The sequence below is a fragment of the Siniperca chuatsi genome, linkage group LG20 (genome assembly GCF_020085105.1).
Source record: "Siniperca chuatsi isolate FFG_IHB_CAS linkage group LG20, ASM2008510v1, whole genome shotgun sequence".
In the NCBI taxonomy this organism is placed as follows: Eukaryota; Metazoa; Chordata; class Actinopteri; order Centrarchiformes; family Sinipercidae; genus Siniperca; species Siniperca chuatsi.
In genome coordinates, this window is record NC_058061.1 from 12,943,689 (window position 1) to 12,961,216 (window position 17,528).

Genomic DNA, 17,528 nt, shown 5'->3' on the forward strand with positions numbered 1-17,528 from the left:
TAATTATATTACACTCAGGCAGGTTCATTTACTTTAAAAAAAGACTTAGAGGTAAAGGCAAGATTGAGTTAGGTACAATGTAGCCAAAGTACTGGTTCTCCATAATGAATCTACTCTGCAACAGTACGGCAGCAGTTGTTGCAGCATGTTCTGCTTTAAATGTTGTGAATCAGAACTGCTCAAACTACTAGTTTTACACTCCACGGCTGAGCCTTAAGGTATCAAATAAAGACCATCATCTAAATTATCCCAACAAGTCTTCTTTAATCATAAATCTGAAGTGGCTTCAGGTGCCATAAAAAGAGGTAATTCTATGAACGAGATATCTGTAATATTGGCATACTCATTGTGCAGACAAATCTGACCAAGATCAAACATGACAGCATACCCCATGGGTGCATATCCTACTACTTTCGTTCTGTTTGAAATAACAGACTGAAAGCAGTAGACAACTATTACAGAATATTAAACTATCTCAATGTAACTATTGGCTTATGTAGAGAGAGAAAAGTTGATGATACAGCATTTGTGTCTTCATGATGCTGTGTTGATTAAGCAACACCCCGTGTTTTTCTTTGCCTTCTTGGCTGTTAATTAAATTAATAACTCATTCTAGAGGAAGCTGAAACGTTAGCGCTAATAAGTTATTAAGTGGCTTTTAATGTGTTAAACTGAGTGACTTTTATTTCTCGAATGATACCATTTTAATTTTTTTTTTACTCTAATCAAATGAAAAATGACTGAACACAGAACATTATAAATGATACTATGAGCCTGGATAAAATCTGAGTGTAAGACAAAGCATTAAGTATAACCATATTTATGCACTAACGGTGATATTAACATACTGGCTTTCTGAAAGAAAGTAAACTGCCACTTGAGATCATCACGCTATTCCGCAGAGATGACAAAAGCATGACTAACTCTCCCTGTCATAACAAAACACAGCTGTCCTTTAGATATTTGAGGTTTGGACTAGAGAAAAGTATATTTCATTTATAAGACATGCCAGTTACAGTAAGGGAATGCGGGGCTTGTACATAAAACACACAACTGTCAAAAAATCTGCTTCCAAAAAAATCTGGTTCTATGTGATGAATTGTGATGGGTGGACATGGCAAAATTTAGACATGGTGAAAAATAATTAGATCAAAGTGTTGTCTTGATATCGGTCATACATTCTGGAGAGAACTGAAAATACTGTTGAGTTTTCCAGATGAAAAAACAACCAGGTGTGATTCAGAAAATGCAGTGATTGACATTGTAGTTTTAGTTTCTTTCAGTTGTGAAGTTGTATCACACAAAATGTTATCCTCTTCTCTTTTATCATAGCCAGCAGCTGCCTCAGCTCCTTTCATCCTTTAGGATTTGTTTCAGCACTGAAACCGGCATAAACTTAATACAAAGGTATGCACAGTCAGCTCTCTGTGCTTCAGATTAGTGGCATTTTGTCTTTAGACAAGAGTGACCTCAAGAAATAGTCTTTCCCACCTTTCCCAAGAAGAGGAATTGGCTCAATTAATCGTTTAGTCAACTGTAGTTCCCCACCTACTGTCCCCGGGGACCCATTCATCACATCTGTGGACAACAGAGGCTGAACTCAGATATACACCCCATTGACAGCCATTCTGCTGACTGAGGGGGGAGAGTTTGTGATGACCCTGACTGTACCTGACTACACACTCAGAAATGAAGAGGGAGGAGAGCAGCAACACAAGACTGCTGTTCAGGACAAATCCAGCACTGAAGTAGTTGCTGCAGGGGGTAAATGTAAATGGCCACTCATTAAAATAGGCTACATCTTATGTTGGAGCCTTGTGTTAAAGCCATAGCCTCTGCAAATTATAGAGACCCTCAGGGAATGCAATCAATTCTGGAGATGAATGGAAATTCAATGCATGACTTGGAAAGCACTCATAAAACATAATGAGCAATTTCAAAACAAATGAAGTGACTGTCAATTAGTCTCAGCCTTGATAATGGCATTTCAAGAGTTGAGATGGAGCAAGAGGCAAATGCTCACTGTCCCAACGGTTGCCTACTTTTATAGTGATTTTTGATATATTGCACACCACAACTGTATAACCTGTAGCCTACCTTAATGACTTTGCACCTGATCTGCGCGGACACCATGTGGCTGTTCCGCAGGTTCCCCACTCGGAACATGAGGCACAACTTCCCGTCCCGCTGCGAAATGACCGCGTCCTGGCTGAACATCAACGTCTCCGCGCGCTTCTTCGGCTGCGACATCTTGATGAACATGCAGCCGATGAGAAAGGCGTCCACGATGGACCCCAGCAGCGACTGGAAGAGGAAGAGGATGATACCCTCCGGACACTTCTCGGTGATGTAGCGGTAGCCGTAGCCGATGGTCGCCTCAGTCTCGATGAAAAACAGGAACGCGGATGGAAAGTTGTACACGTTGGCGACGCATGGGGTGTAGGACGAATCGTGGCCGCCGTGGCTCAAGTCGCCGCGGATGTAAGCGATGACCCACCACATAGAAGCCATCACCAGCCATGCAACTGTATAAGTGAGAATGAAGATGAGTAGGTTCCAGCGCCACTTGAGATCCACCAGCGTGGTGAAGAGATCAGAGATGTATCGGCTTGTCTCCCCGCCAAGGTTACCGTGCTGGACATTGCAGCGGCCGTTCTTCTCCACAAACCGCTGCCGCTTTTTCTTCACCTGTGCGGAAAAAGTAATGCTCTGGTTGGTGTTTACCACCTGGTAGTCCTCGCCAAATTTCCTCCGTATGGCTGACATTGTATCAATCACCTACTTGTGACAAGCAATCAATACTTGTGCAGAAGCAGACTCTTTACGCAAGTTTACTACCCCCCTGCCAAAACACCATGCAATAACATTCAGCGCGCGACTCCCATCCTGTAAGACGGAGATGCGCCTCTCTCCTGTAAATTAATCGTAAGTGAGCAGAGATTCTGCGCAATGCATGATTCAGACTCGGTCCGTTAGGCAAAGGAGTCAAGTGCCAACTTATTGTTCAGTTCTCATCCATGGAGGGGATGGGGAAAAAAACACATTCAAAAGTACATTTAATACAAAAGTTGTTTTCAAATAGGTCGATTCCAAGGCTGTGTCCTTGGTGGATCCACTGAGATGCTGCTATTCAGTAAACCTGTGAATGTGAATAGCAGGCTACAGTGCGCATTTCTGAGGGAACACCCTCTGGTAGGAGTGACTTCAAATGAAAGAGTGTGGACGAGCTGCAGCACGGACAGCAAATCTTTCAGGGGGATGGGGTGGGGTGGGGAGCTGATGGGGAAATGTTTTTTTTGGCCTGTAACCAATCAGGTAAGAGCATCAGAGCGAGCAAATAATGTAACGATGAAATCAGCCGTGGGCGGCATTCTAGTCTTTCTTTTTATATTTTACACATTACTTTAAAGGGTGTTTCATGTTGCCCTAATTATATCTATCTTCAGTAGAACACTGTATTATAAAATTGGTTATTCTAGGTAGTTGTGGTGATTGGCAGCTATTTGGTTCCCCCTAGTGTTACTGCAGTGGAAGTGAACCTGAGATAATGCCAATAACTGTAGATATGAACTACTATAGCATATAAGCTCACCTCACACCAAACCCCTGAGTATTTCTTTAATGCGGGCAGTGATGTTTCCAACACCATGTCTGTTCTGTGTATTTTTTTTCAATATACCAGTTGTAAGATTGTATCATACATCTGTGAAAACTGGTAATGGCACTGGTCCCAAGAGGAATATCAAGCTGGAATGAACAGAGAACTGTGATTTCCTCTGTAGCTGCTTCATCATTGTCAATTTATCATCTCACACTCAGAAACCAGCCCACGTACCTTGTTATTTTAATTAACTGAAAATAAAGGCACATGAGGCTGATGGGGAGTACAGAAGAAGGGAAACATCCAGTTGGATTTAGTCCCCAGGCCACACAATGAGTTGTTCAGTTAGGTGTGTATAAAAAAGGGCAATGAAAAGAAAATGGAAAAACACTTACTGGCTGAAGTTTTTGGATTTGGTCATAATGATAATGATGACTTTTGTATAAATTGTGGCCACAAAGGAACAGAATGGCTACTCAGCTATGTGCTGCTTTTAACCTTTGTACAGTAATGGGTGCATCAGATTGAAGTGGTTTTTCAATTTTATCAGAAATATGCTATGGGGACAACAGGGGAGTGATCTGATAAGTCAACTCAAATGTAATGTGCCGCAGTCACATTGAACTATTTTTTATTTATTGTTTATCAAATGATCTCTTTATCACTTTAAGCTCCTCGGAAGCAAAATTTTAACTCTCATGCCATGAACTCATGACTGTAAGTCATTAAGCTGATAACTGGCAATTATCAGTTACAAGTTGATAATGAAAACCACATGTATTTATTCAGTTAATGATTAAAGACGAGATTTTTTGCACTACAAGTGTTTTTGTTATTGGCTCTTGACTCTTGACAGAAAATCGTGTTAAGTGTGCTATGTGAAGGAAAAAACTGTCTTCACGTTTTTTAATACCTGCTGATATTAAATATCAAATGAAAATGCATCAGTGGAAAAAGAAAAGCTCTCAAGCATTATTATGTCAGCAATCAAAATAACCAGTTCATCCAAGCCACAAATGTAGTGTCTCTACATTTAAAAGGAAAGGACACTCTCATCATAGTGAATCCATCACACACCGACAGAATCTTTTTTATTAAATATAAGGAATAACATTACGAAGTTCCATGAACACAGGCATACCACTGCAATATAGTCTGAGCAGGTAATAAAAACCCCATCATCACATTTAGAAATATGCACAGTGTGAGGACAATATAAGCAAAAATAAATAAGGTCTTAAAACTAGATTTTGACACAAGGACCTTCTACAATGTAGGGCCACAACATTAGGTCACAATGCAGGATCCACCTTAATTGACAATGACTACAGTGGAGCAAATTCCCTGATTCAATTTGTAATGAATCAAATCACCTAAAATCAATTCACAGTGAAGCTGGGGCATTTGCGGCCCCTGGCAGTCTGGGGCTCAGGTAATCCAGCGCTGTATTTTTGTGTAGGGATGCACCGATCTGATAAACCGGATCTGTATTGGCACCGATACTGACCTTATTAAGTGCATCAGGAAACTGCCAGATGTGACCGATCCACATTACATACAGTTTCTTCATCTGTGTCATTATTAAAGTCAATGTTTCCACTACCATTCAGTCATGGCAGGCAGATGCCTCACATTTTAGGGCCACAAGCCTAGCCTCATGTTACCTGAGCTGATAAAAAATATCCTAATGAGTTCCACACAGTGAGGTATAAGAATTGTAAATTTGGGAAAAGAGAGTATCAGCAGATACCCTGACTTGAGATATCTGGAGCGAACAGTTGGATCAGTGCATCAGTTGGATTGCAATAGGCTGTATTGTAGGTGATCATACTGTGCTGCCCCTTTGAGGAAAGCCTATGTATAGAGGGAAGAAACACATGACAAACAGCATATATCTGGCAATCACACATACAGCCTAAATTATCACCACAGTTTACTCAGTCCCTGCATGTCTTAAAATTTGAGAACAAAGGTAAAATTTGTGGCAGGTCGATTGTATTGTGCTACATTGCATTTAATTTTATTTATTACACTGAATTACAAAGTACAAAACCAGAAAAACTGAAAAAATAGTACATAAACAACAAAAAATAGCTTAAAAAACCCTTTACAGGTAAGTAATATAACATTGCTAAGTACTTTGCATGTCACTAAATTACATTATACATAAACCCAATTTATCAACAGATATAATACCTTAGTGTATATTAGAATTTAGCAATATTAAATCGATATAACATTATAAAATGGAGGGAGGAGGGAGTTTGAGCAGGAGATGCTGTTTAAAGAGAAATTTGAATGTATCTTTCCTTGTGTCCTGAAAGACATGCAAAGAGTTGTGTTGTCCAGTGAGGCTCTCTCAAACCTCAGCAGCCTTCGCCTGTCTCCTCTCACGACCCGTCCTCTACACCCATAATTCCCCGCGCCAAGACAAGATGGAAGAAAGCAGCGATCGCCGGAGAACAATGTTTTGGCAATAAAACCCCAAAGCGGCGAATACGGAGAGAATATAGGCACGTTTGAAACCAACTGCGGTCATGTGTAGGTGAGTGGGAAACTAAATGGGCTTTTATTCGTGGCGAATGCTTTGCCTTTGTCGAGATTTAAGCGACGGAATTATCTCGCTCGGCGCAAACGGGAGATGCACTGAGACCCAGCATCATTGTTTCTGTTGCATGGGCCGTAATGCGGGTTTTCAGTCGGGGCAGCTAGCAGCTAACTAGCTAGCTCATGGCAGCTTGATTGTTATAAACACAGCTGCCTTAAAGCGTACAGCTTTATTTAGTTCGGTCATTTGATCTGAAGTTCACATGTACCGCAATCGCCAAGGAATGTTTTGCTAGCTAAATGTACTGGTAAGCATTATCCGTTTGTAATTACAGCTAAAGTTAGCTAACAATAAATAGAGCGCCAGCGTTTCTTCGAGCCAGACAGATTTGATTTCACGAGCGTCATCAAAGCTTGGGAATTGGAGAATGGGCAATTTGTGCCGCTGACCTGACTTTAAAGCAAACTTGCTGTTAATTTCACCTTATCGACTGTTTTATTATGTTTTTTTCTCAGATTAATTCATGCTATTTGATTTTTAGGATGCTTCCCCCCATATAATTGCCGTTTAAATAGTCAACATATGCGTTAATAGCATCACATCATGGATCCTGTTTTAGCGTTAGCTAGCTTGATAGCAACACTAGGTAATAGGCTAAACGTTACGTTACATTAGTCATAGAGATATTGATTACAAATGCGGCTTATTTCAGACCACATACCTTGAGTGTTGATGTGACTTTATTTGAATGACTGGTTGTGGTTTGTAGGACGTCTTAGTCGATTGTTTTGATTAAGGACTTAAAGATGCGTTGATTGTGTCTCATTGTGGCTAACCGGCTAGCTAACTATGCTAACTAGCTGGCTAACTATTATGCATCACAAAAGCTCATCCGCTTTCTGTTGAATTCAGTGTCACGTAGCCAAATGGTCGGCTGGGCTAAACTAAACAATAAATTCTCACTCCAGTCATTCTTCTGTGCTCGTTTCAATGCACGTACCGCTTAGTCACCCGAATGCGCCTGCCTAAAATGACTGCAATGTCTAGCTGGATTTGACCCAAATATCGTTTGTTTTAGGCAAGTATGGTGAACCGATTAATTTTCCAGGATTGCAACCAATCCCCCCAGCCTTTGCATTCATGTTGGCTTATTAGCCAAAAACGGCAAGCGGTGTTGTCCAACGTGCATCAAAGTGAGAAAACAATAGATGCCTATTGTCTGTCTAAAAACTATCGAGCTACTGCACATATTTTAATTTGGCTACACTTCAAGTCACATGTGGTGCTAAATGTCGCACGTAGACTGATACAAGATTTGAATTCAATATTTGAGAGGCAACATTTGATTTTTTTTTTTTCCTTCTTATATTGAACAGAATTTACAGAAACGTTTCAATGCTGAAACCTGTATTTTGATGGAGTACAGAGCTTCACAATTTTTACTTTAAAGTCACTTTATCAGACCCTCATACAACATAGATAATTGATATTATTCATCCTTAATGTGTGCCTTTCTGGGGCTTTTTAAACCAGATTTTATTAATCTGTACAGTATATTGAGGATCTGCATTGTTTCTTCTTCTACACTTCTGTTCTGATTCATGAATCACAATATATTATTAAAAGTTGCACAAAGCGAGGTAATTATTTAGAGGTTTCTCATGACTAGTTTTTTTGTAAATTAAATGTATTTTGTGCAAAGTATTCATTAAGGTTTTGCGTTACTGTACCCAGTGCTTTTGTTAGGTAAAGCCTAATAAATCCAATTAAGTAATTAATGGGCAACTGAGGAAATTCAGAGAACATTGTACTACACGCTGTGAAGGCTATAGCAGTGACTAAATTTACTTAACTGGCAAGACTTATAAGAGATGAGATGTTATATTAAACACTTATAACCAAATGTGACAATTACTTTGGATTGTATACTTTTCATGTCTGAAATCATCAATACTTAACATGACTTTTTTTATCTGCCCTCTCTTTCAGGATATTCTTCTCCTGCATTCCTCTTTAGATTTATTGCCCTCCTTCTTCCCTGCACAAAGCAAAACCACCACCATGAGTATTATCCAAGACAAATTAGGCAATGAGTTTTTGCGTAACGGTGGCATGGACCCCAATTTCGCACCAGGTATGCTTATGTTCAGCCACCTGCCACCTGTCACAAGCTTTACACGGCTGACCTCCCAGTCCGTTATGGGCGAGCTTCCCCAAGAGATGATCCTGAAGAAAGAACGTGACTCGCCCCCAGAACACCAGGGCGCCACTGCTGCGAACACAGGGGGCTTCCTCCACAGTATGGGCATTAAACAGGAGCGGCTAAATGAGCTGGATTACCGTATGCCCCTCTATGGCGGGGGTGGAGGAGTAGGGGTGAACTGTGCTGGAGGGGGTGCGGGGAAGAGTGGTACTGACATGCCGGACATGTCTTTCGGCAACCACCACCAAAATCACCAGAACATGCTTCTGCATGACCTCAGCCTCAGCAACGTTCGTTCCCTTGGAGAACCGGTGAGAAGGGGTTGTGGTTCTAAATATTGTTTCAAGTGATATATTGTTGATATGTAGTTGAACTTGACATTCATTCATAGTTTTCCCCCCTTACTGCTTAAGCAGGAATTGTAATGTATAGGCTTTTATTTATAGACCTTTGTTTGCCCTGCAGTAGCGATTGCTGCCTTTATTTGACATTTATTGACTGTGGTATATTTACCTTGTTTGTGCTTAGATGCCTGGAAGACCGGGCAAAGAGCCAAAAGAGTGCTCAGGTAGAAGAGGGCGGAGGAGCAATGGGGACGGGCAGGGAGGCAAAGCACGAAGGAAACGCAGCGATGCTGCAAAGGTTAGTCACCTATCTGTTTTCCTCATCTCCTTCACTACACCAGAAAAATGTGTTGTTTGTCTGGTCTTCAATGCCTTTAGCTCTTAAATTAGTTTGAGCTGCGCTAATGTGGTGTGGAAAAGTCAACAGTATTTTTCTTGTACTCATTGTTTTTTCCTTTTAGGCCATGATGTTGGATGCAGATGGAGCCTGCCTGTCCCCTAGCTCAAAACCACATATCTGTGAGCACTGTAATGCTGCCTTCCGCAGCTCCTACCACTTGCGCAGACATGTGCTTATACACACAGGTGAGAGACTTTCGCTGCTTGTCAGTGCTTTACTTTTTCCTTAGACTGTCAGTATATTCCCAGAATTTATCAATTTAAAATTAAAATATGTTTTAACCAGCTACGTCCCAAATGCACCATTGCTCACGTTGCTGATTAGATCTCTTATGCTGAAAAATAGGAGGCAGTGTCTGTTCTCTCTGCTACATAAGAGAAGTTTGTGTCAGACTGTAATATGGCTGACAAATCAAAACTGTAATACAAATATGCTTGTGTTGAAGATCCCTGTTGTCATTTTGATTAAATAATACAACCCCAGATCCATTTGCATGGAATCTAGTATAATGCTATGTTACTAAGTTTGGACACAGGAAACAAAAAACACAATTTCTAAATCAATCTCAGACATTAAATTAACTGCACTCTTCACTACCCTCTACTCGTACTACTTACTTCTCCCCTTCATCATGAGTGTTTGGGGCCTTATTTGAAACCAGACAATCACTAAAGCCTGGGATGACTCAGTGATTACTCATGTATTTCTGGACGTCTTAGTCATTCTCTTTGCTGGGAATTCCTCGCTTGGCTCTTTGAACTTGAGCTCATAAATGATTGAAAGGAAAAATCTACTTTTTTTTTTAACAATCTGAGCTTATTTTAAATAATTTCCCTTGCTTATTTCTTCCAAGTGTAACTTTATCTGACAAAAGGTCTCTGCGGTCTTCAGAATTTGAATGTCACAATTTAGACATGGAGAAACAAGGTTTTCTTGTATAAATATTTTTCTGTAAAGGGGCCCTGTGCTATTCAAAATACACAATGCAGTACAAAGTTTCTTCAACATATGTGATTATATTGTTAGTGTTAGACTGTTTAGCATGTGAGTCTAATAGGTCTTATTTTGATGTGTATTCTTGTTTGATAAAATACCACAGGTTCATTGTCATTGTGACCACATAGTAAACACAGTTATGAGACAGGCTCAGCGTTAATTAATGTGGTGAGCGGATTGGTTGTACTCTTGATCGCACAGGTGAGAGGCCTTTCCGGTGTAGCCAGTGTAACATGAGCTTCATTCAGAAGTACCTGCTCCAGCGGCACGAGAAGATCCACAGTGGTGAGTTTCTGCACTCGGATATAAAGTATACTGAAGTGTTTTGGAATGATTGCCTTCACTTGTCTCCAATATCATATAAATGTAGCTGGTGTGACACAAGTCCTAACACTGTCACCCCTCTCTTTTGCAGGAGAGAAGCCTTTTAGCTGTGACCAGTGTAACATGCGTTTTATCCAGAAGTACCATATGGAGCGACACAAAAGGACACACAGTGGCGAGAAGCCATATCGCTGCGATACCTGCCAACAAGTAGGCTACATGTAGTCTGTTTGCTAAGTAGCTTACCACTGTTTTGCCTTTTTAATTTAGTGTATTTTGCCAGTTGGCTTTGTGTATATATTGTTAATGCTCTTTAAATGATCATTTATTGAATAGTGTGTATAAGTAACGTGTTATTATCATTAGCATGTGGTCAATTCTAAATTTTGTCTTTCTGTACTTCCCACACTTAAATCCCTTTATAAAACCCTGTCTCAATGGGATTAGTTGTGTCAGAAGAGGTCAGGGAATATAATGTTCTCTCATGAAATTCAATGGTCATATAAACCAGCAGTATTTTTTTCTGTTATTAAAATAAAAAAATATAAAGGATTTTAAAAATATTTCTGTCCATCCAGTGGAAACTAAGCTGATATTGCTCCTTATCTGTCTTCTCTCTGTCCACTTTTAGTTTTTCTCAAGAACAGACCGGTTACTGAAGCACAAACGGACTTGTGGAGAAGCCATAAAGAAGGGCCTGGACCCAAGCATGCTGGAGCTCAGTGAAGCGGAGCTAGGCCATGGCAGCTATTCACTCACTCAGGGAAACTCTACCACCTCCGGACGCAAGAGGGCCAAGTCCAAAAACGGTGAGGGCAGTGAGCGCAAGAGGAAGAAGAATGCCTCTGCATCAGCAGCCTCGTCCTCTGGCGGAATGGCCCGTGACCTGGGCCTCCAGGACTTCAGCATGGAGCACCCCTCAGGCTCTGGCCCCGCCATGCAAGGACGTACTCCCAAATTGGTCTTTAAAAAAGCTGGCCGCAAGGGCCTGGACAAGGGCCTCCTCTCTCTGGAAGACGGTGCTGATGGACAAAAACGGTTGGGCCAGAAGCCTGTCTCCATGGATCACGTGGAGAGTTCTGGCCTTGATAACATGGGTCTACTCCATGGAGCCGGGGGCAACAAACAGGGGCCCACCACCAGCAGCAACTACGACGATGCAATGCAGTTTGTGAAAAAGCGGCGCTACCTCCACGCAGTTAACAATGACTATGGAGCCGGCTCACTGCACATGGCACCCCAGGGCAGTAGTGTAATCCAGGGCTCCCTGGGGCCAGAGCCCACACTGGCTATGCTAGACTCGTCGCCTTTGGAGCTTAAGCACGACAAGTCAGGCATTCCAGATGAGGTACTGCAAAGCCTGCTAGACCATTATAGCCATAAGCCAGAGGGGACACACCACCATGATGTGACTTTCGACCTGTCGGACCACCCACACCACGTAGACCTCCAGCCAGCAGCCCCTGTTACCCCCGAGCTGGAGGATGACTCGCCCAATGGTGGTGACAAGACGGCAGTGATGAGCGAGTACTCAAAGTTCCTCCTGCAGGCCCTGGAGCGCACCAGCCATAGTGGACCCTTCCCCAGCCTTGGCCCAACAGGGCCTTTCCCACTCCTGTCCAGCAGCTCCAGTCCCACCGGCCCCCTGTTCTCCGACAAACATGTGTACACCACATCCCCACTGGATTGTGGCTACCCACCTGCTGTCTCCTCCCCACTGCCCATCATCGCCCCTTCATCAACCTCCTCCTCGTCCTCCTCCAAGTCCCACTATGGCATGCTTGTCGGCTCCCCATCCCAGGCAGGCTACCACCTCAGCTTGGAACCTACAAGCCACCAGCAGCTGACTCCATCTCAGGAGCTGACCGAGCAGCTGGAGAAGCAGCACTCCCCCGGCACCTACAACCTACCTCCCCAGGACCTGACTGCCCCGGCAGAGGGCTCCAAGGGGCAGCAGCCCAAGCCTGGAGGGAGCGCTGCACCCACCAACGGCTCCAGCTACCCAGACCTGTCCCCACTGAACCCCCCTAAAGAAACCACGTATCAGATTGAGAACTTCGCCCAGGCCTTTGGCTCCCAGTTCAAGTCAGGGCGGCGGACCCCTCTGAGCTATGGCAGTGATCCTGGGTCAGAGGTCGATCATCGAATACGGACTCCAGTGTCAGAATTCTCAGGGTATACCAGTTTGTTAGCTGACGTCAGTGAGCCAGTGAGTACAGGATCAAAAACCCCGACAAGCCAAAGTTTCAGATAGGGGTCAAACGAGGTGAATCCAGTAGGGGGCTGTTCTGTTGCTGTCCATGCGGTCCCTATACCCATCCGAATTTTGTTCTTGTTGCAAAGTTTTGTTTTTTAAACACTGCCATTAAATGTTAATACAAAAACGACCAGGGAGGGTCTTCCATGGCCTCAAATGCAATTTTTTTAAATATTCTCATTTTTATTATGTTTTATGAATTTTTGTTTAAGAGTAGTGATTTTGATATGAACGTAACGTAGATTTAAATGTAATTTAAAACATTTAGAGGTTAGCTATAAACTTGCTTGATTTTATTTTTTTCTTTTTCTGAACCCTTGTTTTACCAATCTTCATACCATTGTAAAGTAATAATGAATAATGTTGATTATTTCAATAATAATAACATTTGTGGCAGGGAAAGGCCCAGAATTCAAATGGCAAAAAAGTATATATTGTCTGTTACAAGAAACGTATTAACTCAGGAAAATAGGCAAAATTGTGTAATAAGACTTTGTATTATGAGATGCAATTAGCACAGTTTTTACAGGTGTACTTTGAGACTACAAAGCTTTTGTTTTTGTGTGGGGTTTTTTTTTTAACTCGTCAGAACAACAAATTACAATACATGATCATGTTTGGTTTCTACTGCGTGTAGCTTTGTTGAGATTATGGTACTGTTGTGTCAATGTGAATACATCCACATTTCGTTTGAGATCCACATGTGTACACAAGGTAGTATAAAGCGTAGTGGAGATCAGCCCATGGTGCGCACACAACATGTTCTTAAATTAGGAGGATGTTTTGAACTGACTGTTGTTTTTTTAGCATAAAGTGTCAGTTGATAAAGCCAATCTGACCCTGTACTCCTCTGGTTGTGCCCACCAGTGGCCAGTAGAAAAGACACAGCTTAGACAAAATTCGACCCATTGCTGTTACAGCTGTCTCAAAATGCAATGAACATCAATCCGTCATCTTTTCATCATGCTGTTGCTGAAGCGATGTCTTTTTTCTTTTCTTTTTTTTTTAAACAAGTCACCACTGTTCTACTCCACTCCTTGCTGTTCCTTTTTGTGTCAGTGGAATCAAACAAGCACTTTTTTAAACAAATCATCATTGGAAACAACAACCCATTCAATTTGCATATGTGATAAGTGATTATTATGCTAATGGTTATTAATATTATTTTAAGAGGAGAAAACTGTGAACGAGGGAAGGAGGGTGGGAGGGAGGGAGGGATGGTGGGGGTGGGAGGGAGGGGAGGGCTGGATTTTTGTTTAATAGGGTTTGATAGGGGTTGACTAGGCATGACCATGGGCATTTAAATGTATTTTGTTGCTGTTTCTCAAGGGTAGCCGAGAGGGGGAGGGCGGACTTTTTTTTTCTTACGATTTGTCAGGTGATGTTGTAAAAAGATGATTTGCCATAATTTTGTTATACAATATTTTGAAAGTATCTCTTTGTATTTAAGTGTTTTGAGAGACGGGCTGACATGCTGGAACCCTTATATCTTTAACCCCCCGGGTATGTTGGAAGCATACCCAAACCCTTTTATTTATTCTCCACTAGCCACAACAGAACTCCGTAGCAGATATTTTTTGGCAAGTAATCACCGGACCTGGACCCCTACCTCCCTACCCTCTACTATTTTTATGATTTTTCTAACTCCACCGTTATTGTAATTGCAAGAAACTGCTTCAATAATACAGTTAAGAAACAGAAAAGTTATGTTATACCCACCTCCCCTCCCCAAAATGCAGCCCTGCACTCACAAGAATAAACAATGGCCTTCTTTGTCTTCCGTGGCTAAAGCCATTCTATCCCGGCAGCCAGGGTTGATATTTAATTTAGTTGATTTCCTGTGAGCCCCCTCCTCCTCCTCCTCCTATATCTGTGAGCTCCACAGCCAAGAGACTTTGAAGCTGCTCAGATCACAGGGAACAAAGACTGACTGACCAGCCACCTCACTCCAAACACACACTATGCTTTTAAAGGAGAGAAAAAGTGGGTGAGAGATGGAGGGGAAAAAAAGACAATAAGATTGACCTAAATATACCTCATATCACTAAAGCGTAAGAAAGCAGGGACACGCGTTTCATGTATGTAGTGGAAATATCTGTAGTATAGGTTTGACATTGTATAATCATTTAACACTGCCTGTGTTTACAATTATAGAGCAAGTGACTCGTCAAAATGCAAATGTTTTTTTTTCTTTCTGTAAAAACATCCACACCAAGCAGTGTTGCATTCTAGATGCCTCATAGATCATTCATTTTTCTCATGTTATATCCCTTATTTTTGTTACTTGCCATAATGTGTTTTGATATGATCTCTAGAAGGATATTGTTTACAAAAATGTACAAAAACACTAAAAATGTGTGTTCTCAATTTTTTTTGAGTTTTTCCTCCAGTATGCATGATAAAGACATTTTGTATGGCTTTTTTTCTGACTCACCTCAATACCAAATTTTGTAGCAGAAGCCTCCCCATTCCTTCGTCTTATTTGTTCTAGACCCCTTGTGATATGATTTCCCAGGCTGTACCTGTTATTGAGATGATGAACAGATTAGAGAAGCCAATAAAAACTTTTTGTTACAAAAAATTACATGGTGTGGAATTTTTGTCTCTCAAAAGCACTGCAAATAATTGATTCCCCAACACTTAAATATGATACCAGGTACTGTATTTTGTCAATTTACTTAATCATATAAGGTCTGCTGAATTACCCAGAAACAATTGTTTGCATTGTTGAGCAATACTCGTTGAAAATAACTTTATTTAACCAGGAATGGTATCATATTAAAAATCTCTATGAAAACTGATATCGGTGCATCTGCTACTTTCTTTTGCATTTTTCAGCCAAATTGTTTCAGGAACTAAAGTCATGGACTGTTTCTGCATTACCACTGAACAAACATTAAATTTGATTGATGAACGATTTGCCACACATGAGACAACACTGGGTCAACCTGCAAGGTCACGTGCAGAAGCAAAAAAAAATTTAAATTGCCAGAAAGAAAAGACGTCTGTTTCCGAGGTCATAAAGTTGTGTTTCTTCTGGTTATCTTTGTACATAACCGTGTTCAAGCACTTTGTACTATACTATCCTACATGCTATTTCAGGCTAAACGAGATAACTGGTTCCTTGTATGTACTATATTTTCAACATTGCTTTACATTTGTGTTTTATCACCATGCGAAATTTAAACAAAGCCATAATTTCCCCTTCTACTACTCTTAAGTAGAGCTAACCTGTTATGTAAATATCCAAAATGAGCTGGGTACTGATATATCACATAATGCAAAGCCGTTCTGGTCCAGTGCAGCAGAAGTGGTCTTGTGTCTCTTCTCCTGTTTCCCAAGATAACATTGATAATCTTGCCAGCAGAAGTGTAACCAGACCTGCCAGTACTGAGCATCAAAGCTTCAGCGCTCTGTCTTGTCAGGGTTAGATGCCCAGGTAGAAGTGTGTGTTCCAGGGAGGGTTTCTGCTGTTGACTCTATCTGGAAGGACAAGTTGGCCATCAGCATCTTTACAAAACCTACAGGTCGTGTGTTTCACCAGTGGTGGGAGAAGTATTCAGATTAAGTAAAAGTAGCAATACTGCAATTTAACAACTACTAATTTAAAGATACAAGTGCTGCACTCAAAAGTATGAGCAGCAAAGTGTACTTGAGTATCAAAAGTATAAAAGTACAGGTCGTGATGAAGTTAATATTATTTTATATACTATTGGGTAGTAACCTGTAACATTGCATCATACTGTATCTCACATAATCAAATCTGAATCTGCCAGGGACCAACTAGGTGTTAAATGAATGTAGTGTAGTAAAAACATTTCCCTCTGAAATGTAGAAGTATAAAGTACCATAAAATGGAGATACTTAAGATAAAAGTACTTCAAAACTGTATTTAAGTAGGCTACAGCATTTGAGTAAATGTAATTGGTTATGATACTTTGACAATGTAATATCAACTGTGAGTACACTTTTAAATAGCCTGAAATCAGGAGCAAACCCTGCTCTTTGTTTGCACTGTTATAATAATAGAATAATGGTGTACCAGACTCAGCTGAGGTAGTGGCAGCACAATAAAATGCAGTTCCAAACTTAGGGTGTTTGATAATACTCTCTTTATGCAGTTGAAGCTTGTATTTCAACAGAGACGGAAGACACTGGACAACACTGACTTGCATTCTTACAGTGGATGCACTTTGCTCCTATACTGTGACTGAATCCAGTTTACAGTATGTCACGCGATCCTGTCACCGATAATGTGTTTTTAATGCAATGGTGAATCATGCTGTCATTTAGACACGAGGCTCTGCTGCCAGAAGATGGAGCTGTTACATTGGCATGTTGTACAAGTGGCCTCCTTAACAGGTGCTGGCCTGTCATAGTTGAGAGTGATATTTTTCACACTGTCTGACCTTGATGGCTGCGAAAGACCTGGGTTTCTTAGACACCAAAGAAATGCTAGAGTGTTGCACTGTTCTCATGGCTATTGGTTCTTTATCCTTTGTATGGAATAGATCAGCAGCTTCAACCCTTTTTCATACTGTTTGAATACACGTTTCAGTAACCACAAATTAGAAGGAGCAGACTGTGCTCTGTCTTTACTTACACTATTTGTCTCAGTGTAAATAATAAGTGAATCCAGCACTCAGCCCAAATATCACTATTCAGATGAGTTGGAAGCAGCCTGTAACCACAATCTTTCCTTAACCTGAACCATACAGTAATAGCCATGTGCAGATATTGTAGGGAGAATTTTTAAAACAGGACTGCATGAATGAATTCCCCATACAGTTTTTTTTTTGTTGTTGTTAGAGTAATTATTTATTGTTGTAAGTCTTCTGCCAATAAACATTGAAGT

At 41.1% G+C, this 17,528-nt stretch overlaps 2 protein-coding genes across 10 annotated transcripts in view; one reads left to right on the top strand and one right to left on the bottom strand.

Moving 5' to 3' along the window:
* The window catches only part of LOC122867547 (G protein-activated inward rectifier potassium channel 1-like), a 31,500-nt gene extending 28,243 nt beyond the window's left edge, over positions 1-3,257 (bottom strand). For 5 of the 6 annotated variants that reach the window (XR_006375948.1, XR_006375946.1, XR_006375949.1 and 2 more), the window contains exon 1: positions 2,098-3,255. Coding sequence is in view for 2 of the 6 variants with exons in the window: in XM_044178486.1 (XP_044034421.1) it covers positions 2,098-2,766 (669 nt within the window). In the remaining 4 variants the exon portion in view is untranslated. Of the gene's footprint in view, positions 1-2,097 lie in introns of all 6 variants that reach the window. The other variant, XM_044178487.1, reaches the window with a different exon arrangement.
* A 2,678-nt stretch (positions 3,258-5,935) lies between these two features.
* On the top strand, positions 5,936-15,257 carry znf281b (zinc finger protein 281b). 4 transcript variants are annotated; one of them, XM_044178483.1, is made up of 7 exons: positions 5,936-6,142; positions 8,139-8,663; positions 8,881-8,994; positions 9,158-9,281; positions 10,285-10,377; positions 10,508-10,626; positions 11,048-15,257. In XM_044178483.1, exons 2-7 carry the CDS (start codon positions 8,211-8,213, stop codon positions 12,668-12,670), a joined length of 2,526 nt encoding a protein of 841 aa, XP_044034418.1. In that variant the 5' UTR covers positions 5,936-6,142; positions 8,139-8,210; the 3' UTR covers positions 12,671-15,257. The 4 variants fall into 4 exon arrangements, with proteins under 4 accessions (XP_044034418.1, XP_044034416.1, XP_044034419.1 ...); XM_044178481.1 differs by having other exon boundaries at positions 5,937-6,146; XM_044178484.1 differs by having other exon boundaries at positions 5,939-6,146; positions 10,294-10,377.
* The last annotated feature ends 2,271 nt before the right edge of the window (positions 15,258-17,528 follow it).